General features: G+C 36.1%; 4 protein-coding genes across 4 annotated transcripts; 2 read left to right on the top strand and 2 right to left on the bottom strand.

Moving 5' to 3' along the window:
• The first annotated feature begins 1,288 nt into the window (after window positions 1-1,288).
• On the top strand, window positions 1,289-3,463 carry LOC108970282 (RNA polymerase II-associated factor 1 homolog). Its single transcript, XM_018935581.1, has 3 exons — window positions 1,289-1,521; window positions 1,579-2,545; window positions 2,601-3,463. The coding sequence occupies exons 1-3, from the start codon at window positions 1,454-1,456 to the stop codon at window positions 3,357-3,359; spliced, it is 1,794 nt and encodes a 597-aa protein (XP_018791126.1). The 5' UTR covers window positions 1,289-1,453; the 3' UTR covers window positions 3,360-3,463.
• LOC108970281 (coiled-coil domain-containing protein 39) lies at window positions 3,393-8,501 on the bottom strand. The gene is made up of 10 exons (XM_018935580.1): window positions 8,124-8,501; window positions 7,899-8,046; window positions 7,261-7,832; window positions 6,869-7,198; window positions 5,916-6,017; window positions 5,628-5,855; window positions 4,995-5,565; window positions 4,080-4,245; window positions 3,655-4,007; window positions 3,393-3,600 (listed from the first exon to the last, which is right to left on the bottom strand). The coding sequence occupies exons 1-10, from the start codon at window positions 8,367-8,369 to the stop codon at window positions 3,506-3,508; spliced, it is 2,811 nt and encodes a 936-aa protein (XP_018791125.1). The 5' UTR covers window positions 8,370-8,501; the 3' UTR covers window positions 3,393-3,505.
• A 4,150-nt stretch (window positions 8,502-12,651) lies between these two features.
• LOC108970265 (zinc finger protein 354A) lies at window positions 12,652-18,787 on the bottom strand. Its single transcript, XM_018935550.1, has 3 exons — window positions 17,206-18,787; window positions 13,695-13,892; window positions 12,652-13,625 (listed from the first exon to the last, which is right to left on the bottom strand). Exons 1-3 carry the CDS (start codon window positions 18,461-18,463, stop codon window positions 12,973-12,975), a joined length of 2,109 nt encoding a protein of 702 aa, XP_018791095.1. The 5' UTR covers window positions 18,464-18,787; the 3' UTR covers window positions 12,652-12,972.
• On the top strand, window positions 14,883-17,173 carry LOC108970266 (Bardet-Biedl syndrome 5 protein homolog). The gene is made up of 5 exons (XM_018935551.1): window positions 14,883-15,026; window positions 15,093-15,241; window positions 15,307-15,496; window positions 15,563-15,800; window positions 16,670-17,173. The coding sequence occupies exons 1-5, from the start codon at window positions 14,962-14,964 to the stop codon at window positions 17,117-17,119; spliced, it is 1,092 nt and encodes a 363-aa protein (XP_018791096.1). The 5' UTR covers window positions 14,883-14,961; the 3' UTR covers window positions 17,120-17,173.
• Window positions 18,788-23,856: the final 5,069 nt, after the last annotated feature.

Below are 23,856 nucleotides of genomic sequence, written 5' to 3'. Positions count from 1 at the left end.
TTCGTAGTACATAGTTGCATTTGCGTATATTATTTTGAAATTAATATTTCGAATATATTTAAAAAATTTAATTTCATCTTTTTTTACGTATTTTGCATACATAATATAATATAAATATTTTAGAAAATGGAGTATGACGAAAAAATCGAAATAATTAAAGATATTGTGAAATGTATGGAGGAAGCCATACAAATTGATTCAGACGATAGTGAAGATCTGTTATATAACCTTTGTTTTAATTTTGAATTATAAATAAAATGTATTTCTTAATTGACAGAATTGATTAATATATGTGATAGAGTGGCCTAAATACCTAAAAGGAAAAAGAAACGACAATGGGCAACAGCAAAACCTGTCTCTTATACACATCTAGATGTGTATAAGAGACAGAATATGTGCCAGGTTTTAAGTACTCTGGTGAAACTCCCTCATCTCGACCGAGTTAGCCAAAAATATTTCTACGTTCTCTGGATAAACTCACACACATGTCTCTTATACACATCTAGATGTGTATAAGAGATATGTGATAGAGTGGCCTAAATACCTAAAAGGAAAAAGAAACGACAATGGGCAACAGCAAAAGAGAATCGCCCGAGAATCAGCAACAAAAGTTGCTTCGTGTAATAGCCGAATATGGGAATATTAACGAAAAAATGCGAATATGCATATTTCATGAAGGTCATCAATTTTCTTTGAAGAAATAAAAAGAATGAATGAAAGTGTCTATATGAGCACATTTAAGCTCATTTGGCATATCTTCATTTTATAATAGTCGAAATTAATAAAAATTTTGAAATAATAATTTATTCAAAATTATTTTTTATTTAATTTTATAATATAATATACAATTTTTACAGTTTTTCGGAAAACTATGGTTCATATATTATAATATAAAATAATCACAAAATAGGCGTGCATATGAGCTGAGAGAATGATTTTTTACATTCTCTGTGTGACCTGTCTCTTATACACATCTAGATGTGTATAAGAGACAGGGTGAACGCCCCTCATCTCGACCGAGTTAGCCAAAAATATTTCTACGTTCTCTGGATAAACTCACACACATACGTATTTTTATAGTGTGTTTAAATATTTGGGAACGCAAATGTTGTTACAAACAGTAATTTAGAATTTAATATTTGCATATATTTTATATATAATATAATTATTTTAATATATCCAAAAATATTACCTAATTACAATCCTTTATTATACCATCGATAATGAAATACACATCTTCCAAATATCGATAAATTATTAGCATATCTACAATGTCAAATGCCGATTTTGACATTCCTTTCCATTTGGCATTGCATTCGTTTACTGTTTTCATTTCTGAGTTTTTCATAATTTCTAGTGAGTTTTATTAATATTAATGACTATATTTGTTTTGTGTGCATAAAGGTATTAGGTGTGAGGCATTTCTGCCAAAAGATCTTGATTACATTTAAAAATGGCGCCCACTATTATTAATACAACTTCGAATGCGGAGAAACGACCTGTTAGAGCGGCTGAACGCAAGTAAGAAATCATTTACATAAATGCTTTTAATATAATAACAATAAAATCTCTCTTTAGGTCCGAATTAATATGTCGAGTGAAATATGGCAACAGTCTTCCTGACATACCCTTTGACTTGAAATTTCTGCAGTATCCTTTCGACAGCAACCGCTTTGTGCAATACAATCCGACTTCGCTGGAACGCAACTACAAATATGAAGTTCTTACCGAACATGACTTGGGTGTAACAATCGACTTAATAAATCGCGATCTATATCAGGCCGATCCCTACGCTCAACTTGACCCAGCAGACGAAAGGTTATTGGAGGAAGATGTACACACGCCACATGATTCGATGCGTTCGCGCCAACATTCACGCAGTGTTTCATGGTTGCGGAAGTCGGAATATATTTCGACAGAACAGACACGCTTCCAACCGCAAAATCTTGAGAATATTGAAGCTAAGGTGGGTTATAATGTTAAGAAGTCCTTGCGCGAAGAAACGCTCTACCTTGATCGTGATGCACAAATTAAAGCTATTGAGAAAACATTCAGTGACTCCAAACATGAAATCAGCAAACATTACTCCAAACCAAATGTGGTACCAGTGGAAATAATGCCTGTGTATCCAGATTTCAAGAATTGGAAGTACCCATGTGCACAGGTTATTTTCGATAGTGATCCTGCGCCTGCTGGCAAAAATGTACCGGCACAATTAGAAGAAATGTCTCAAGCTATGATTCGTGGTGTGATGGACGAAAGTGGTGAACAATTTGTCGCCTACTTCTTACCCACTGAAGAGACTTTGGACAAGAGACGCAATGACTTTGCCGAAAATGTTTTGTACAAAGACGACGAGGATTATGAGTACAAAATTGCACGCGAATACAACTGGAATGTCAAAAGTAAAGCATCTAAAGGTTACGAAGAAAATTACTTTTTCGTTGTACGTCAAGATGGGGTATTTTATAATGAATTGGAGACACGTGTGCGCCTAAATAAGCGACGTGTCAAGACCGGACAACAGCCAAGCAATACCAAACTGGTAAGACTTTTTATAGAAATATCTATTGTACGCAAACTAAATCTATACGTTATAGGTGGTCAAACATCGCCCACTGGATGCTAATGAACATCGCATGCAAAGATACCGGGAAAAACAACTAGAGCCGGCAGGTGATGAGGAGGATGAGGAAATGGAAGAAGATGAAGAGGACGAAGAAGAAATGGCAACAACTACACAGACCACTAGTGAAAACAATAATAACAAAGGCGGTGATGCTGATGATGGAGACGAATCCGAACATGACAACGCAGAAGCATCTCAAAAAGCGAAAGACCGTCAGTCACGCTCCCGTTCTAAATCGCATGCAAAATCTAAGTCCCGTTCACGATCACGTTCTAGTTCTGGTTCACGTTCAGGTTCAGGTTCACGTGCTTCACACTCTCGATCTCGCTCCAAGTCGGGTAGTCGCAGTCGTAGTGGTTCTCGCTCTACCGCACAATCACGATCGCGATCACGTTCTGCATCCAAATCGCCATCACGTTCTCGCTCAGCTACACCAGCAGGATCGCATAAATCTATTTCAAAATCACGTTCACGTTCTGCCTCACATACTTCACGCTCACCATCGCGTTCGGTTAGTCGATCTCGCTCCCGCTCGCGTTCTAATTCTGGATCGCGTTCACCATCGAAAACGCCAGCACGTTCTCGCTCCCGGTCTCGATCTGGCTCGCGGTCAGGCAGCGCTTCTGGTTCACGTTCTGGCTCAGCCTCACGTACACCGTCACGTTCAGGCAGCGCAACACCAAGTGGTTCGGATAGCGGTTCTGGCAGTGGCTCGGAAGCAGAAGATTAAACATAATCCCACAAAAAACTTTAATGAAAGTTGTAGTTTCTGACATAAATCTGTGTTTTCAATTTTCAAATCATCAAATATAGTATTTGAAAATGTAAATGTAATTGCTAGACGATTGTATTGCAAATATGTTGGTAGTTGAAGCATTAAGATGGTGAAAAATCTATGGACACGACCGAAGGTTGAATAACAACGCTTGTAGTCTCCGAAACGGAAGAATGTGGTGTAGACATAGGCATATCTGTAAAAGAGAAATATATTAAATTGAAAAGAACTATATCGGTGCACTTCGTACCACGCGATGAAGAGGTTTCCGACACATCGCTGCGCCATGAAGCAAAGCTGCGAGTTTTCTGCAACATATGAGGCATTTTAAGGCCTTTATCCAACATTATACGTATTACTTTGGGGCCAATGTCGTCATCATTCTCCGCCATGTCAGCCAGCTGGTTAAGTGCGCTCGAATTACGATATTCAAATTCACGCAAATCTAATTCGCGTTCATAAGCTTCAACGAATTCCTTGCCTAAATTGCGCTCCTTCACCGCTTTCAAAGAAATTTTGACTTCGCGTTCGGCGCGCTGCAGTTTGGTTTTCTGATCATCAATTTCCTTTTGTAGTTTTTCCAATAGTTCGCTATTCTCCACGCTTAAGTGAAAACAGTTGAGAAATTTAATATAATTGATAAAGTATGTTTATGTATTCATCAATTTAAAATACTTTTTGCCAGTTGAGATCTCCAATTGCCTTCCCAGGTTCTCACATATATTTAAATTTTTGTCATTTTCTTTTTCCACTTGACGATGCTTACTGCGTAGAGACTTAAGTTGTGTCAAAGCAAGACAATAGTTGGACTGCAATTCTTTGATTTCTTCCAAGACTTGATCTAATGTTAAAAGCAAATGGAAAAGATAAGTAATAGAAGTATAAATGTTAAATTTGGCTGCAACCAAGATGGTACACCTTCACCTTCACAAATAAATGCTTCCATACAAGGTCTTGTGTTTGATCGGCCAATGTATACGACAGACATATACCGTCGCTACTACACTAACAATTTCTTCGGAGATTGCCTTGAAATTTCGTGCAGATATCTTGCCAAAATAAAATATTTTTCATACTAGGATCGGTCACTTTGTAAGGACCAAGTTTTTCGTATTACAAAATATCGGAATTCGGAAATTGTAGTTTTGCCCTGGACGATAATCCATTTCACGGATATATCTTGTCAAATAAAAAAAGTTATCGCTGGTTCCGAATAAGGAATTGTGCAAAATTTCAGATCGATATCTCAAAAGCTGAAGGACTAGTTCGCATATATGCAGACAGACAGACGGACACGGTCAAATCGACTCAGATCGTCATGCTGATAATTTTTCTATATGTGACCTGGTCTACGGAAAGGGGGCTTAGGTGTCAAAAAATCAATTTTCACTTTTTAATTGATTCGGATGGAAGATGAGATGCTTTTTCACGTGATAGAATCCAAAAAGTCATAACTTGTTTTCGCACGTTAGCTCCCTTTTCGTAGACCAGGTCACATATAAACTTTATTGTATCTTCGATGTTTCCTTCTGGGTGTTCGGTGTATAAAAATTTTAAGCAGTCTTTTGAAAACGTTTTTCTCTCAACTACCTTCATCCACTTTCTTATTCAGGTTCTTGCGGTACGAGTCGTTTGAATGGTTCAGCAACATCAGTGTGTTTTCCATCGCCTTAATATCTTCTTCCGCCTTTATCACTTTCTCATTCAATTCGTTACCCTCATCTAGGAGCATTTGTTTCTCTTGCGCCGCAGCCACCTTTAATTGAGTTGCTGTCACCAAAGTGCCATCTTCATTCATACCCATCAGTCTGGAGGTCAATTCTAGTCGTGCACGCACGACATCAATATGTTTCGAACGTTCTCCGATGTCTGCCAGCAATGTGCTTCTTTCTTCATTCAAATGTTTACGCTTCAGATTTAGCAAATCCATTTGACTCTTTATCTCCACCAAACGATCCTTCATGGTACGATTTAGTTGCAAACGATGTTTCCCTAAGTGATAGGTATTGTTTTCGCATTCGATTATGTCATTCTCAAATTCCTTGCTACGCATCTTCAGAAGACTCAACTCGACAATCTTCTGTTGATTCTTGTTTCTTTCGACACTCAAACGTTTTATACCGCCCTCGCAGTACATTTGCGCCTCTTTAATATTGAAAAGCTATCAGAAAATATAAACGGTGCAGTATAATGTATAGGTATAGGTCTGCAAAAATAACTCACCATCTCCTCCAATCTCTTGTGATCAGCATTATAGACATCGGTTAAATTTCGCATATTATAGTCCAACTTTTTGTTTTGTGCTTCGGTGGTTTGTAATCGTCTTTGCAGAATCAAATTTTGCGCCTCCAACTTGGTTAAATATTTTTGTGCTTCGGCCTCTTGTATGGGGTCGAAATCTCCACCTTGTAACATTATTATTTTACGTTCAATTTGTAGACATTTGAAAGCCTAGTGGAATTGTAAATTTATTTGAAAAAAATTTTAAATTATTTATAGAAAAATACGCACCGACTCGTAGTGCACTTCCGTTAGGCGATTGAGATCCTTTTCCATTTTCTTCGTGTTTCGAATGACAGTGGTGATGCTCGCTGACAAGCCGTCATTGGAAACCTTGGATTTATATATTTAGGTTACAAAAAATTTTTATTCAAATATCAAATCAATTTATTTATTTATTATTTATGGTTACAATAGTTAAAAACAAAAAGACTTGACCGCCAAAAGCTCTAGAGCATGGGTTTATATCACCGACTTTGGCAGTTTTGGGATCAGCATAAATCATTTGCAAAAAAGTTTTGAAAAATATTGCTGAGATGAAATTCCTTGACCTAAAAATGAACCCAGTCTGGTTATGTCATTATCATCCAATAGTTTATTATCGAGAAAATTTGAAGATAGACCGAAGTTAGATCATGGGAAAAAGTACTTGTTGATTATTAGTCCTTGATTTAAAAATTCAATTCCGGAAAGGACAAGTGAGCTAATGTAGAAATCTGTCACTATCATTTATTTTTGACTTTTATTTATTTATTTTTCAGTTAAAGCCTAGGATTTATGATGTAGACACACGAAAATCATTATTATTCCCCAAAGGATTTAATCAGTCGTAAAATAACATGTCAATCAAATGTCAAAATTAAGTACAACCAAGAAACTGACTATCTTTTACTTAAAGTTGTCTAAACGTCAGTGTTTTGCACGCGACAATGCAAAGACTCCAGGGATTGATTAATATACATATAAAAAAAAGCCTATCGTTATCAAGGAACAAAAAAACAAGTGTCGGCCAATGTCACAACTTCCAAGTAAAGTAGAATTGGTTGTCTGGAAATTGTTTAACTAACAGCTCAATATGAGTAATATCTGAAATGAATTTTTTTGGAGTCTGTAGGCGCTCTTTAAAAGAATAAGCTTATGACACTAGAATACAAAAGAAGTGATGTAAAGAAGATTTTACGCACCTCTAATCTTCGACAATCGTTCTTTAAATTCTGCAAATAGTCCTGACTGCGATAGATCAAACCATTTAACCGGAACTTATCTTTGTTTATCTCTTTTTGTGCCTTTTCTTCAGTGTCGTTCATCTCTTCCAGCATTTGTAATCGCTGCTCAGCGCTTAGATGCTTATTCTCCATCTCGATTAGGCGTGTCTCCAGCTTACGTAACACCGATTTGAAATCTTCCAACGCTTGATTCCGTTTATCTTTTTCCTTAGACATTTTACGGTTCTCCACACGTTGTTGTTGCACTTTATTTGAGAGATTTTGCAGATCCTTTTGCAAAAGATCCACCTTCAAAAGCAAAAAGATTATAAATTTTATGCGGTGTTTTAACTATTTGAACTATTCGGCACCTCATTCTCTTTCAATATAGTCATATCAATGAGTTTCTGGATTTGCTCTTTGATCTGTGAAGTTTCATCATTCAACAAGGCGATATTATTTTCGATTTCATGGTTATTCTGAATTAAGGCATCCAAGTGTTTATCGTAATTTCTGCGTTCCTTTAAGACACGCTCAGCTTCGATGCGCAAATTATGCAGCTCGTTCTCACCGTGTCGTATGTCGCGCTCACGCTGTAGCATTTGTTGCACCGCCAATTTCCAAGTTTCCACCATTTGTCGACGCTCCGTATGCGCGGTACGATATAGTATAGCGGTACATTCAATATTCTGCTCCAACGACTTCTGCTCTTCGTATAATTTTACCAATTCTTTACGTAGTTTCTCAAGCTCGTTATGTAGTAATTGCCGACGCAGGTCTTTTTGGCGCGCCAACTCTTGATCTTCCTTGAAGTACTTCTCAATCAATTGATAGCCTTTGTTGGTGTCTTCCATGGCTTCACGCCACTCGAGCAGCACCGATTTCGCCCATTTAACGCGCGAAGTTAAGTCATCGATGGCATTTTTTCGTCGGCACAGTTCCTCTGCAAGGGAGAAATAGGTAAAGCAGGTTAAAAAGATCTGTGAAACCGTTAGGTATAGCTCTATACTTTCTGTGTTGTCTATATATTCGGTGAAGCATTTAGTTTCCTTATCGATTTTGTTGATGTCAGCTTTCAACTTCGATTGCACACGCTCGGCTACTTTGTAAAGATGTATCTCCGTGTGCACTTCAGTCTGATGCGCTTGCAGTAGTTTCTATAAGCAACGCAAATTTCTGAGTTTCATTTTACTTATGTACATATGTACATATGTATGTATGCTCAACTGCTTACCAAATTTTGATTCACACACATTTCGGCATTTTTAGAATGTTGCAACAGCTTCTCCAACCGATCCTCGGTTTGGATGTTCGATTCGAGCATTTGTATTTTCACCTCCACCATCTGTTCCATTTCGGCCAAGATGCAGAGATTTTCCTTACTAGCCATGGGTATTTCTGCCTGTGGGTCCCAACCCATGTCCAGCATTGCCTTTCGTATGATTTCATCTTGTGTCTGTGAGCCCTCTTCTGTAGCCATTATGCCCAACCCGTTTATATTTTTAGTAATACGAGTCTTATTTTGTCTTTACAATTGAAATATCTTTGTTTGGATTTTATATAGGTTCAACAGAAGAAAAATAAAAATATAGTATGTTATAATTTTGCTTGAAAAGTTGACTATCAAAGGTTGAATGAAGTTTTTGAATTCACTACAACAGAGTACTCAGTCTATGTTTTCACAGCGTTTCTACGTTTTATCAATAACATCTTACGTTATAGCAACATGTGCTGTTGTCACAGGTTCCGTTAGTTTTGCGCATAAATTTATACGAGGTTGGGAAGCCACCCTCAGTTTTGCTCACCAAATGTGGGTAGCATATTATATTTCAATACATATATGTATATTATTTTGTTTAGTAAACTGAGCTGATTGTCTTAAATGAAACAAGTATAATATAATAAATAAGAAAAAGAAAGTGGAAGTGGAAGCGTGTAAATTTGGTCACTTTTATGTTTGGATCACAGCTATTCTTCCGGCAATGAAGGAACTTGAGGATTCAAGGTATTGATGGAAATTTATATGAATCTTCTGTATTGACACTTATTGTTATACGAAAACATCTCCATAATTTTAGATTATGGCATGGCTGAATTGCCGACCGCTCATTTTGATGCACTTGTGCTAATAGTAGCATTAACCCTTTCGGGACTACTGGGATAATACATCCCACCAAATTTCTAACTTTCGTATTTTCTTTACTGTGCATCCGATTGCCTATATAATTAGTCCCACAAACAGATTTAAGTGTATATTTTTAATTGTAAACAAAAAGATAGAGGTAAACTTCAGCGCATATACGACACATGACAAAATATTTCGCAATATACGTGAAATTTGACCAGTTGTCTTCACTAATTTGCTGAAATCGGTCGAAATAATAGCGTGATCAACAAAATTTGCATTTGTTTGCATAAAAAGTGTTTGGTTGGTTACATTTAATTGTTTAGAGGTGTTTTTTGCTATTATAGGGTAAGTTAGAGTTCATTTTATAAAATTGGGACATATAATCCCAATAAGCTTTTTACGTGAGATTACTTGTCCCAATATGTTTTTTATGTTTTGATGATAACATCAATGGGGCGGATAAGCCCACAAAAATAARCGACGATATACTGCCAGTTGCCCAGTGGGTAAATGTTGCTGCGGACGATTCTCAGAACTTTAATCCAAAGTATGAAATCCCAACTGAGAGAGACTGCAAAATCCTTTTTAATTTTGTTCACGATTGCACCGAGTTCAAAGTGTTTTCCACGATATTTCCTTACAGTTTGTGCACCCGAATTGCTGAATGTACTAATCAGCGTCTGACAGCTATGAATCGTCGGGCTCAGTCAAAGCGACATTTAACCAATGCTGATGAAATTTTGTTATTTCTGGGCGTTTCATTGATTATGCATTATAATAAGTTGCCATCTCTGAAGGACTATTGGAGCAAAAATCCATCGATGGGAAATTCAGTTATAAAAAACTGTTTATCACGAGATCGCTATTTATTATTATCATCGAAGTTATATTTTAATGACTGCAGTAAGGACGCCGACAGTTACAGAAATTATTATATCTCCGATGTTGTGAAATGTCTGAAACAAACATTTGCAGCTGCTCGAAGTGCATGGTAAAATTCAAAGGTAGATCAAGTATGAAGCAATATATGCCAATGAAACCAATAAAGTGCGGAATCAAAATTTGGATGCGATGTGACTCAAAGACAGGATACGCTTACGATCTTAATCTTTATACTGGTAAGGAAGCAAACGCTTACAGTCTCTACCTACCACGCTTGGAGAAAAAGTCGTTCTGAAATTGGTTTCTTCAATTCGTGAGAAGGAAGTTTTTTTAGGCTTTGACCGCTTTTTTACCTCAATTAAACTGTTAGAAACTATCCCATATCCCGCACTTGGACATACATTCAAAACAGAAAAATTTGTCGGAAAGTTGCCAAGACGAGAAAGTCAGCTTCAAATCAGCTCTGGTGACATTTTGGCAGCCCGATGGATGGATTCAAAAGAAGTCCTCTTAGCTTCGAATTGTCATGAGCCATCGCTTGTAGACGTTGAGAGGAAGCAAAAAGATGGATCGAAGAAGAAAATTAAATGCCCTAAATGTATCAGTGAATATAACAAAATTATGGGTGGGGTCGACTTGGCCGACCAAAAGACAACCATTTATGATTTCAATCGCAAATCTCAAAAGTGGTGGAAAAAGGTGTTTTTCAAGCTACTAATGGTTAGCGTCACAAATTCATGGATTGTTTATACTGAACATAAGATGCAAAAGTTTTCACTAAAAGACTTTCTTGTGCCCCTTGCTGAAGTAATGATTTTCGAAGGAAATAAAAGGCGTGAGACGATGCCTCGTCGACAGGGAGGAAGAACTCCTAAACGCTCAAAAACTGATAGCCTTAACGTTGGAGATCACTTGCCAGTGGAGCAAGAGAAGCGTTGCCGCTGCGTCCGCTGCACTTCACTTGGAATCGAAAGCTAACTAAAATGATCTGCTCTGGCTGTAACAACGCGTTGTGCTACAAATGTTTTGGACCCTTCCACAAATTAAATTAATAGTTACATCACATTATATTAAATTTATCTTAATAATAACTCAAATAAATATGAAATTTCATTACAATAAAGCTATTTTTCAAAGATTTTATTTATTTCTCAAATTTACAATAGTCGTCAAAAACTCTTATTGGGATTTTATATCCCACAGCAAATGTTTATTGGGGTTATATGTCCCACGATAAAAGGACGATTTTAGGATTTCTGAGTATGCAGGACATAATTTTTTAGCCCAATCTTTCAGTATGAGCAGACATTTTTATTGAGACTATTTCCGGTTTTCAAATAAAACTCCGTCCCGAAAGGGTAAAGGGTTATACAAATTAATTACTAAGTAAAAATTAAAAATAATAAATTAATAGGGTACAAAATTTAGATCACTCAAGATTTTACTCCCATTTGAGTTAACAGTTGACTAGAAAGGTGGGTTCAAAAATTATTTACAACAATGTCTCCTGTGAATGTTTGTCATCTACACGACCTAGCTAGCCTAATTAATCACAGGCTTTCTTTAAGAAAGATTTTACTTTGCAAATTATGTTAATTACAATTAAAAAGTACATACAGGTATGTGCTTTTTATACTCTTGCAACCAGTAGCTACAGAGTATTATAGTTTTGTACACCTAACCCCTGTACGTTTCACCTAAAACTTAGCGAGATAGATATAGATAGGGTTATATACATACATATAAATGATCAGAATCATGAGAAAAGTTGAAATCCGCTTGAATTGTCTGTCTGTTCAGCTGTAACTTGAGTAAAAATTGAGATGTCTTGATGAAACTTGGTATGCGGGTTTCCTAGTACAAAAAAAAAAAAAAAATTATGAGATCGTAGGTGGGCGTAATAAGACCTCTGCCACGTCCAGAAATCACAATTAACCGAAAACCTATAAAGTGCCATAACTAAGCACTAAATTCAGATATAAAGCAGTAATTTAATACAGAGGATCGCAGTAGCAAAAGGCACTTGTGGACAGGCAAATTTTAAAAAAGAAGACGTGGCCCCGCCCTCTAATAAGTTTAATGTACATTATTTATTTGAGCTATTTTCTGACAAGAAATTTAATTTTCTGCAAGAAAAAGCCTTTTTACAAAAGATAACCTCATTCATTTCCATATTTAAAAAATAAGTTATTATAATGCCAGCAAAACAACAGCGTAGAATTTTTTTAGAGCCGTTTGGGCGTGGCGTCGTAATTAGATCAACTTTACCATCATCCATCATTGACTAATATCAAGAGTTCTTTTAAACACATTTTCTTCATAACTTCAAGGATCTCCAAAAAAGGCCATTAGCAGTTCGCAATCAGTTGAGGTGCTTACAATTGTCGAATAAGTTTAAGGCACACTTCATCAATAGGGGTAAAGAACAAACCGTTCATAGAAAGTAAAACTATAATAACATAAAGTCACTTCTCATGGGTGTAGATTTTTGAGCCTCTCAAGGAATTCTGATCACAAACAACAAGTAATTTCCTTAATAGAAAAAATGCGGATTCCATTAAACATTCACCCATTATTTATTTTTTTTTATAATTTTAACCTAGTTTTGGTCTCTGTCTGTAAAGTGCTTAAATAATTATTTCGAGAAAGAAAAATGAATATGCTGTCTCCACCCAGTACCAAAAAGCAATAGCACGTATGATTTCTTAAAAACAAAGTTATTATTGTAGGAATATTAATTATTATATTTATAAACAATTATCACTGCACTTTTTACAATGCCAACATAATATTTAATTAAACAATAGCTGAGCTCGGCAAACCTTTAGTGGAGAATCGAATAAACAACTGGTATAAAACAACTGGCAGAATCAAATAGCGGTAAAAATACAAAAAGTTACTCAACTTTAATGAAGATAAGATGATAAGATTTAGAGAAGATAACTTTGTCGCCGATTTTTGGAGTTATATACAAATTTTTGCCAAGAGAGCTTAGCGAACAAAGAGTATCTTATCGAAAAGCAACGATTTACGTATTAGTAACATTTACTGAAGTAAGGCACCATGCACGTTTTCATAGCATATTGTTTCCTCCATCGTCTAGTAGAAATCGTGGATATATATTATCGGTATTATCACTAACACCGTCAACCATGCCTGTCATTAGCTGTGGCGAATAAAGGCGCATATTTTGTAATTTCTGAGTTGGGGAATTGCAATCATCACTACAGGCCACCGGCGGAAACATAGAAGGGTGTACATTAGTGGGCGGTAAATGCTGACAACCGGCACCTTGATTACCAATGCCCATTTTATTGCACGATTCATCGATTATATCATCGATAGCTTTAGTGAGTAGTGCCTCATCGACGTTACCGTTACAATCGCTAGCAGCGTTTATGCCAGCAATTTCCGCACTGGCCGGTGAGTTTTGTGCATCGCCTATGTTCACGCGCGTATTCTCAAGAAATTCTTTAATAAAGCTCTCCGATATATCATCGGTAGTATGTTCGAGCGCGTGCTTGTCCATATTATTCCCCGTCTCATTAGCAAGTGTGGCATCTTCCACTGCATCATCCGTGGCGCATTGTTGTGGTAAACATTTGTGTGTTCGTTGCGAGACCTTATAACGAAAGCTCTTCTGACACATTTCACATTTGTAGGGCATAATGCCTGTATGGATGCGGGTATGCACCAAAAAGGAAACGCGTTGTCGGAAGCATTTACCTGACGGAAATAGAAAATTTCAAGTGGATGTCTTAACAATTTTTATAGACTCATGGTTGCGGAACTTACCACACACTTCACACTTAAAAGGTTTCTCACCACTGTGTATTCGTTCGTGGTTATGTAGAGTTGACAGCTCCTTGAAAGCCCGGCCACAAGTAGCGCACACATGTGGCTTCTCATTACTGTGATAGAGTAGATGTTTATGATATGACTGTTGGAAAGTAAAGGTTCGCGCACAAATCTCACAAGTATACGGCATCTCACCTGAAAGTAATCCAAGTTTTTAAGATGAAATGGATTGTGTTAGAAAATGGTGAATATATTTATACTTTTGCGTATAAAAATCCGAAAAAATTTTAAAAGCATCCAACCCATTCTAGGCATATTTTAACGTTTATGATCAAAACTAGCTGAATCTTAAAGTATCATCCATAAAAGTTTTTATCTCGAGATGATAATATCACTCATGTAACCTATCGTGAGATTATGATATCTATAGGCATTAGTGGGACCAACATACATTGACTGCAAAAAAAAAAATTGTTCATGTTCGATCCCTCAAAAAAAAAAAGGCTTTTGTCGATTGGTCGAGAGAAGTTTTAACAAATTACAATAGCGGTGCTTCGACGTCTATTACATCGTGACAGGTGATGAACCGTGGATTTACGCGTTTGAGTCTGAAAGAGGTGCCGAATTCAACAAAACTTCTTCACGTAAGAAGCACTTCCAAGTAAATTGTTGCCTCTTTTGGGTTTGGCGCAACTATACCACTGGAACAACGCAGAACAGTAAAAAGAGTAGTATACAACCATTTGTTTCCCAGTTGTTTTGTTTTTTTAGATACCTCAATCAGAGAGGCAAAAGTGCTGTGACAATTGGTTCAAACGCATGCAAAAGTGTATAGATTTTTATGGAAAATATTTTGAAAAACAACAAAACAATTTTCGATTATTAAAATTTGATTTTGTTATCGATTCCTGATATTTTAAAGGTAACTTAAGTATACTTTAGTTTATGTGGAACTCTGATTTTTCACCCTTAAAGTCGCCCTCTACACTTAGCTTAATCCAGTTCTTAGCATTGGAAAAATCAAGTAAATCTTGAAAGAGTACAAAGAGGATTCCGGATTATTTAAAAAAAAGAAATGTTCCTGCGCATACAGTTGGTCTCAACTGAATTTTTTATGAATAAAACAACAATTTACATTTATGTACCCAGGCTTATGTAAATATTCAACCACCCAGGTAACTTAGTAACGCTATTTCTGCACCTCAACATGAAATCAAAACAAACAGAATAAAATGACTTGGGAAAAAGCAATTCAAGCAATATAATGGACCCGTTAACAGAAAATTTACTCTGGGAGGATAAAGAAATTAGATTTGACACACCAAATGTGTGAGTATGCAGCTAATTGTTACTGTAATGTTTATATTGACATTAAAATAATCAAAATCAATTTAGACAAAAGCATCTGCGTAAAGGTGAAAAGGTTTTGGACACTATTTATCATATTGAGGACACCAAAGGTAATCCCAGCGACACTGGACGCCTTTTAGCCACGAATCTACGTCTTGTTTGGCATTCCTTATCACATAAGAAATATAATTTGTGTAAGCCTATCTTTCAGCATTATTCATTCAGTTCCAATCGATTTTTCACCATATTCTACATTTAGCTATCGGCTATGGTCGATTTGTCAGCACTAATACGCGCTCGGTGGTGTCGAAAGCTGGTGCGCCAACGCAAGCCCTCTACATATTGGCAACCGGAAGTAATACACGGTTTGAATTCCTATTCACCGATATCTCTGGTGATACGGCACGCAGGAATGCACCCATTTTTCAAAGCATTTTCGAGATCTATCAGTATGTAGATGTGTAATTATATATATTTTTATATAATATAACCCATTCGGTATACACTCTCTTCAGATTATATCAGCGCACGTACTTGTATAGAGACCTAAAACTACGTGGCGCAATTATATTAGCGGGCCAATTGATAATCATGCCGGATGAGTTGGTCTACAACAACATCAACGGCGTATGGAACTTGTCCAGCGATCAAGGCAATTTGGGCTCGTTTGTACTTACCAATATACGTTTGGTGTGGTTTGCTGATGCGAATCATACCTTCAATATTAGTTTGCCATATTTACAAATATCCAACGTAAGTGTCAATTATCCAGTTGAAAGCCAGAAACAGACTCGATACGGTATTTAAAAATAATGTAGAAGGAAATGATAAGATCGGACTAAACGAACCAGCTAAACTAAGTTTATACAGACTAAATAACTAAGCACCATATTTGATAAGACACTTATTAGTAAATACATAGCAATAATGTTTGTTTGAATATTTGGCATATTAGGTTACAGTTATTGAGGCCTCCGAATATTAATTATAATGTGCAGTGAACAGTGCCAGAACGCTCAAAACAGAAGACATGGTAACTTGGGTTTTCAGAACCACTATTTAACGCGAATTTAAAGATCTCTAGTCGTATTCGTTTGATTCCTCAAAATTAATAAACTATTTTCCATGGGTTTCTAACAAAATATTATTATTCAGCGCTAGTTACAAGGAGAAGTTTTATTGATAAAAATTGATTCATTCCGGCCGATGGCATAAGATCTTTGTAGAGCATGTAGAGAAAGAAAGGCAAATTAATGAAAATGATTTCTTTCTTTACTAGTCCATGAAATACAGAGTTATGCATAAGACACCAAAATTACTAGGAGATATCGAATCGTGAAAATGCACCAGGGAGATAAAAGATGAAGTAAATGATATGGAACTCATTACATTAAATTTTAAGACACGAAAAGTCTACTATTCTACAAAAGAAAAAAATACAAAGATGCAACAAAAAGAAAAAAGAAGGATATCGCATTTGTCATAAAATAGCACAGCATCGTCAATTGGCTCTATTTTGAGTCATTGAATGCAATCTTGGCCGTTTTTATAGCAATATATCACACACCTTGTCAGTAAAACTATGGTACTACATTAAAATTTAATTGATACGTATTTTTCAGATACGCATACGGGAATCAAAATATGGACCGGCGCTTGTGATACAAACTGCAGAAACTGGCGGAGGCTATGTTCTCGGTTTTCGCATAGATCCTGTTGAGCGCCTAAATGAAATCTACAAGGAACTCATTTCATTACATGCCATTTATACGGAGAATCCGAATTTTGGCGTGCATTATGACTCTATGGATGCCAAAAAACGTTTGGAAAAAATGAAAGACGCAGAGGAGTTCAAGACCGAAGAGTTTCAAGAGATCGACGAACGCCAAGAACGTGAAGTCAACACAAAACTTAACACCTATTTGGCAGAGGGTATGACGGTAGCCGGCACCGAATCAACAATACGGGAACCAGTATATTGTAAGGAGTTGGGCTTTGCAATGGAACGCATTCGGGATGGGTATAAATTGCAGGATTTATGGGATGTGCTGCCGAGAGTAGAAGGAGAATAATAAGCGAATAAGTAGTGTTGCGATATCACTTAAAATTAATACAAAAAAATATGCAAATTAGACTGGTATTTTATTGAACTGCTCACCCGTATGTAAACGTTTGTGCTTTTTCAGAAAATATTTTGTGGTAAAGGTTTTGGCGCACTCGTTACACTTCCACAATTTATTGTTTTCTATTGTGTTTTTACTCTGCTGCTCCATTAGCTCTTTGCCACCATTTATCAATACATTGGATAAGCTTTTGGCGCCGGCAACTGTGGATGCCTTCTCGGTACCAGGCACTGTCGTGGAGTTTGTGTTAATCACTAAGAGTACATTTGAATTTAAAGCCGTGCCGTCCACAGCGTGCAGTAATTCACCGTTATTATTCAAATTTAACAAGTTTCCGGACGCACTCGCCGCAACCGTTGGCGCGGGCAATAAAGTTAAGGTACCGAATGTGAAGCCGCTAGGTACCTGCGCGGTCGACTGTGGCGCATTCGCGGGGAACGTTATTTGGTGTTGAGTTGCTGTGGACTGCATTAATTGCGTGCCGTTATTTTCAACTTTCAGCTGGGTGGGTTGCGCTAGATTGGCGGAACTCTTGTTGGTAGTGGCTCCAAGCTTCGTCTCCTTATGACGTATACGATCGCAGATGCTCAATTTTGGACTATTGCCGGTATAAGGGAGACACATTAGATGTACTACTTTGAGGTGTACGCGCAGCGAACCCTTCATTTTGAAAGTCTTCGAACAAAGATGACATTTGAAATCGGGTTCTGTGGAACAGGCGCTGTTAGTTGTGAGTTCACTGCTGTTATTGTTGATATTCTGATGTACCAGACGAAAATGCATGTCGCGCAGCTCCTCATCACGAAATGTAAACTCACAAATATCACAAGTAGAAAGCTTAGCAGCCGACGCATTAGCAATAAGGCTGCTCGTACTATCAGCGACTTGCGTACAGAATGAAGTGTTGTTATCGATTTGCGCCATCTTAGTTGTATCCTCGACGAGCTGTCGTGTCTTCTTTGTTTTCTTTTCCTTGCTGACACATTTTATTGGCGCTGCTGTGGAAATGCTTGTCTCTTCTGCTTCTAATTTATTATCGACCTTTTTCTCTGATTGTTCTGTTCGTTTGCTACCTTCTGTGACGACTGTCCGTTTTGACGTTTCGGTCATCATGACAGTGGTATGACTGAATAGGTGTATGGTCAACTTGTCCAAACCCAAAAACAGCTCATGACAAATAGGGCAGGCCAACGGTCCATTTGCGGCCTTAATTAAACTGACACGTAAGGCGTCGATATTAGGAAAATTTGTCTGCGCACAAAGCGGACACTTCAACGCAGACAATGAACACATTTTCAACAGTGTCACCAGCGTATAGAATGTTCTCACTTTTCCACACACGATTAGACACAGTTCAGGAAGAACTGACACCTTTAAATTGGTTACCAAAACATACTACACGTCCACCATGAACTCGGTTAATTTCTAATTAATTTACAGTTATTTCCTCTCGAACAAAAAATTTCTGTAAATTTTGTCGTTATAAATTTAACACAACCGCAGTGTACAACTACCTCGTGTACGTATGAGATTCTTTTTGAGTATACGATCCAACGAAATGGACGCATATTTGATTTTTCTAAAAATAAATGAAAATTCTGTATTAAAAATGAAAAACGAAATATGTATTTCACTCTTTCGGCCTACAAATGCTCAGTTAGCCATTCACCCGACGTTCCGACGATCCTACCGCAGCTGTTGCTACCATTGTTTTCGTCGTTTTCGTTGCTGCCGATCGTCCTCATCTTTGGCTATTTTCACACATCGCACTCTCATACTTTGCTGTGTAAATGCATTTCCCGAGCAACTTTATTCGTTGTTTCCAAATTCTGCAAGACCATGCTCGTATTGTTTTGAAGTGCTCTATGTTGTGTTTAGCTTTGACCTCATTCTCAATATTTAGCCACTATTTCTTTTCCCATAAAATTTGTAAACAATTCGGTAAATACTCATTCATATAAACGAACGAGCAATATCTTGGTAGTTTTGCATACAATATTTCGCGAACAGCATTGGGAAGAGTCTTCTTGATTATCACCTAAATAATGCAATGGTGTTAATTAAACAAAAGAGCTTTTTAGATGGTTAGCTAATTTTCTCAAACTTGTATAATCAAATGCTATTTTATACTACTAACCGGAAACACACTCCATAATTCTATTTGTAATTGTAATCACTGAACCCCGATAAATGTTTTATGTGGCCAAATAACAACTACTGTTCGTCAAGTGTATCAATAATAATTCGCGTAAAAATTTTGATAGCTTGGGCTGCAACCCATCCTTATCATGGTTTAACTCTGCATAAGTTGAAATTTTGCGATTCGGTGTTATCCATAACCACACAATCTAAAAAAAATTGAGTGAAACTCTATAGAAGCAGATGTCATAAAGGATTCTTACAGTTGTATAAAAAACTTATGGAGTTATAAGGGTAACTTAACCCCTTAACTAAATTTTTTACAAAACAAAACAATGAATAAACCTGAATTCCTTCGAAATTCCGGTTTCGAAGTGTGAAAAATTTGTTATACTTTAGTTGAAAAAAGATGCTGGATAATATTATGGGGAACAGCTCTCCAGTTGAAACAACTCACAGCAAACTAATTCGATGAGAATATACTGTAGAAGAGATCGGAAAACAAATAGGTTTATGAAAATATTTAAATAAATAGAGTTCAGGAAAATCTATGTATATAGTATTAAACGTTGATTAAGCCAGACTTTATTGTCCAATAATTTTTGGTATCTGACACAAAGATAAATAGACTTCAAATATTTCGAAAAAAATATGACTTTATTCTTCGGTATGATCTCTTACTTAACCGATGTATTTGTTGTAACGGTCCTCAGAAATTTATTGCTTATCAGCCATTGCTATGTACAGGGGCGAATCCGCGGGGGTTTGGGAGGAACTGCGGAAAATTTCTTTTGAGTTGCAACTACAAAATTATATAGCCCCCCAAAAATCTTCTCTGGACCCGCCCCTGAACACACAGGAAAAACATGTGTTGAAAATTTAAACTTTGGTCAGCTACAGACGGTGTAAGTATGTCAAATTTTGAAAGAATCCTAGCATGAAGTTCTTAAAAATTTGATAGTATGTTTTTTTAAGTCCTCTCTCGACGAACAAAAATCAAACTCTATAAGACACTCATTATTCCTGTCCTGCTATGTGGTGCAGAAACATGGACGATGACAACATCTGATGAGTCGCCCTTAGGAGTTTTCGAGAGAAAGGTTTTGCGAAAGATTTGTGGTCGTTTGCGTGTTGGTCACGGTAAATATCGCATTCGATGGAACGACGAGCTATATGAGTTATACAACGATATTGACATATGTACATAGTTCAGCGAATCAAGAGACATCGGTTGCGCTGACTAGGAAGAGGAAGACCTCCACTCCATTGGAAAGACCAGGTGGAGAAGGACTTGGCTTCGTTTGGCATTTCCAATTGGCGCCACGTTGCAAAAATAAGAAGCGACCGGCACGCTGTTGTTAACTCGGCTATAATCGCGTAAGCGTCAGTAAAGAAGAAGAATATAGGATCTATGTTGGCTATATTTGGTCGCACAAATCATGAAACTATTCATGTTTTTGCAAGATTCGCTCTCATTTGTTTTCATTTAACATTACAAAAATCTGAAACTAAAATAGCACATTTATTTATTATGTCAGTTTCGTTTGAAAAAAATAAGGATACTTTCAAATAAAGACTAAATGTTAAAGTAATGTTAAAATCATATGTTATATTTTAATAAATTTCCTTTAATGAGCTTTTTTTTAGTTTTACAGTTTATAAGGTCCAGCAATCATCTGTGACGACCCCATTAATCAAATTTTTCCGAAATTTTAACCAGACCAAAATTTCCTCATAATACGATTTACGGTTAACTATCAACACATTACCTTACCAAGCTTAAATTTCCGAAACAGTCATAACCTTGATAAAATCTATATCTTGAGAACAATCAAATATTTCAGATTTCACACTGAGTTTCGGAACAGCTGTGATCAAAACAATATCCTCATTCACCGCTTTGAAAAATTGCTTTCCATACCAAACTTGATCACGTATAAAATCACTGAGTACATTTTGAGAGAATAACTTTTGCGAAAATGTTTTACCGTCCCACTCACTTCCACGGGTAAAATGTACCGAGTTCAGGGGATTTGGCGTCATCATTGGTTATGAGTGGACCATGCGAATTATTTTTGGGTCCGTGCGAATCATCGAAATTGACTTTTTCATTGAGTAAAACTGAACATTTTGTAAACTGAATAATTAAAATCGTTTTGCACATTTTCGGAAAGGAGGCTGAGAATTGGGATAACCTGATATTTGTATGCGTGAAAAAACCCTAAGCTTGACCGAAAAAATAAGTTTTATTGATACGAAGCCGATGATTGATCAGAATATAAAATATGCCATGAAAACATTAAAATTTGCTAAATATCCAGAACAACAAAATTAAATTTTTGTGGAGCTGTGTAATCTATATACATATGTACATATGTATATAAAAGAAAGTTGTGTTAGTTTCACCATTTATAACTCAAGAGAGGCTGGACCGATTTGGCTGAAAATTGGTGGGGAGTTAGTTTAGCACCAGGGTAAGGACATAGGATAATTCTTATCTCTTTATATTAAAATTGAATACAACTAGAAAATTATATTTCAAATCAAAAGCATTTGTTCAAAATGCATGTTTGTAGGAATCATTTGAAAATACATAGGCGTACAATTTTAAACAGATTCTTCCTAAACAGTAATACAATTGCTAAGTATTTGGAATAGTCGAAAAGAACTGCAACTAGATTATAACTCGCTCAGTAATCCAGTCTTTCCACGCCTGAAAACCGGTTCATCATGTGCAGCCCACTAGAATGACTGTCGATTGGACTCCAGTAAGAAATGATGAAGCTATGTTTCTATTGTCACACACCGACGCAAAAATTCGGTTTTGTTACAATTGAAGAGCACCCAAACAATTTTCAGAATCAGTTATTTGTTATTTTTGTTGGATTATGAACTGGCGAAGCACCCACTTTGCACAGAGCTTTCGCCTCTTTAAGCTTGGCAAATATCTTTCCATCGGTGGATTTTTTTGTAAACTAACACAAGTTGCTTCACGAAAATGCTATATCTCATTAACTAATAGTTATAATCCAACTAATAGAAATCATATATGTAGATGGTACAGCCACAGTGAAGCGTGGACGGGTCCTCTATTAAATACATAAAAATAAAACGATAGAATCTTATTGAATTCAATATTGATTATATTTGTTATTGATTTCGTTTTTATGTATTTTTATTCACCGTTTAATACATTTCACTTTTTTGATTTGTTTAAACTAATTTTTAAATGTTACGGACTAAATTACGAGTTAATAATATATTTCAAATATTCCATTTATATTTTATGTAGTTATATTAATTATAATGTATGTGTATGTATTGAATGTAGTTATGTATATATATCTATATATTTGTATATATATAGTTTATGCGTATTTCCATGTTTGAAATTATCGATATTTCACTTATTACATATTAAACTGACAAATAGAAGAGTTTTAGTGGAAATACATTTTATTTTCATTTATTATTTATGCTTGCATTATGCTTTTTCCAATAAAAGTGTAATTTAATTAGTAAATATTTCATAATAACTAGGCGCGGTACATAAAGGAAAAACGAAAAGAAGCTAACTTTACCGCCTATGACAAAAACAGAACAATAAACACTAATAAATAAAAGAAATGTTTTAACCGAAAAAAGTTCAAAAGAAATGTTATAAGGCATCAAAATCATTGATTGAAATATACCAGCGACACATTGCTGAAGCGGCACAGGTGGGAAATTCAAGTGTTAATTAATTTGTGAAATAGTTCATACTAACGAAACTGCGTGTAAAACCCGGCAATATGCTTGTTTAGGTGTGTTCGACTGAGTGCAATTTAAAAGTAAGTTTTCCACACCTCCTCCCCCAACGCTTTTGCACAAATCCATTAATTCACTTAGCCTAAACTGATAAATCGCAATGGGTGTATATGTATATCTACTTATGTATGTATATAGATGTATGCAGTTGTAGTACAGCAATGTATATATAACTAAGCTCGACTAAAGTGACACATTACTAATAAGAGTTCTATGATACAAAGTGTTATGCTGACGAAACTGAAAATCTACAAATCTTTAAAGCGTTTGGTCTTGTTGTTGACGATGTTGTATGCTAAATAGCTGCAGTTATATTGTTGAATGGCTAAGTAAACTAAACTGCTGTTTTTTTGACCACTAAATACTAGTAAGACTATATTTTTGCTGTACGCTTACGACTTACAACGTTTGCAGTTAGTTAAGTTTAAGTGTATTTTAATTCAAGATTACTGGCGGGCGTTACAAAGACTACATAAATGTGTGTGTGCGCTTATTTACTTGTAAGATTTTGGTCTTGCCTTCAATAAACATATTAAGTATATTAAACTTTTAGTATTTCTGTTAGACTATTTGTAAGCATGTATGTACATGTACGCCATTAGACGCGACGTCAAAAAATACCTGAATAGTTGCTTAAGAACATATTTTGCTGTATATGTGATCCAAAACGCGCACATAACATAAAAAATTCAGTAGTACTAGATGAAAATGAAAACAAACAAAAAATAAAAAAAATAAAA

This window comes from Bactrocera latifrons, unplaced genomic scaffold (assembly GCF_001853355.1).
Source record: "Bactrocera latifrons isolate USDA-ARS-PBARC rearing strain unplaced genomic scaffold, ASM185335v1 scaffold_295, whole genome shotgun sequence".
NCBI classification, from domain to species: Eukaryota; Metazoa; Arthropoda; class Insecta; order Diptera; family Tephritidae; genus Bactrocera; species Bactrocera latifrons.
The sequence above is the reverse complement of the archived record's forward strand: the minus strand, read 5'-3'. Positions and strand labels throughout refer to the sequence as shown.

Excerpts from the sequence above, each read along its gene's own strand:
- LOC108970282 (XM_018935581.1), top strand. The coding sequence starts at position 1,454 with ATGGCGCCCACTATTATTAATACAACTTCGAATGCGGAGAAACGACCT. Across the intron at positions 1,522-1,578 it reads GTTAGAGCGGCTGAACGCAA|GTCCGAATTAATATGTCGAG; the intron begins GTAAGAAATCAT and ends ATCTCTCTTTAG. Across the intron at positions 2,546-2,600 it reads AGCCAAGCAATACCAAACTG|GTGGTCAAACATCGCCCACT; the intron begins GTAAGACTTTTT and ends TATACGTTATAG.
- LOC108970281 (XM_018935580.1), bottom strand. The coding sequence starts at position 8,369 with ATGGCTACAGAAGAGGGCTCACAGACACAAGATGAAATCATACGAAAG. Across the intron at positions 7,199-7,260 it reads CTATATTGAAAGAGAATGAG|GTGGATCTTTTGCAAAAGGA; the intron begins GTGCCGAATAGT and ends TTGCTTTTGAAG. Across the intron at positions 4,246-4,994 it reads GAATAAGAAAGTGGATGAAG|ATCAAGTCTTGGAAGAAATC; the intron begins GTAGTTGAGAGA and ends TTTTAACATTAG.
- LOC108970266 (XM_018935551.1), top strand. The coding sequence starts at position 14,962 with ATGGACCCGTTAACAGAAAATTTACTCTGGGAGGATAAAGAAATTAGA. Across the intron at positions 15,027-15,092 it reads AGATTTGACACACCAAATGT|ACAAAAGCATCTGCGTAAAG; the intron begins GTGAGTATGCAG and ends AAATCAATTTAG. Across the intron at positions 15,801-16,669 it reads CATATTTACAAATATCCAAC|ATACGCATACGGGAATCAAA; the intron begins GTAAGTGTCAAT and ends CGTATTTTTCAG.
- LOC108970265 (XM_018935550.1), bottom strand. The coding sequence starts at position 18,463 with ATGTGTTCATTGTCTGCGTTGAAGTGTCCGCTTTGTGCGCAGACAAAT. Across the intron at positions 13,893-17,205 it reads GCACAAACGTTTACATACGG|GTGAGATGCCGTATACTTGT; the intron begins GTGAGCAGTTCA and ends GATTACTTTCAG. Across the intron at positions 13,626-13,694 it reads TTTTAAGTGTGAAGTGTGTG|GTAAATGCTTCCGACAACGC; the intron begins GTAAGTTCCGCA and ends TATTTCCGTCAG.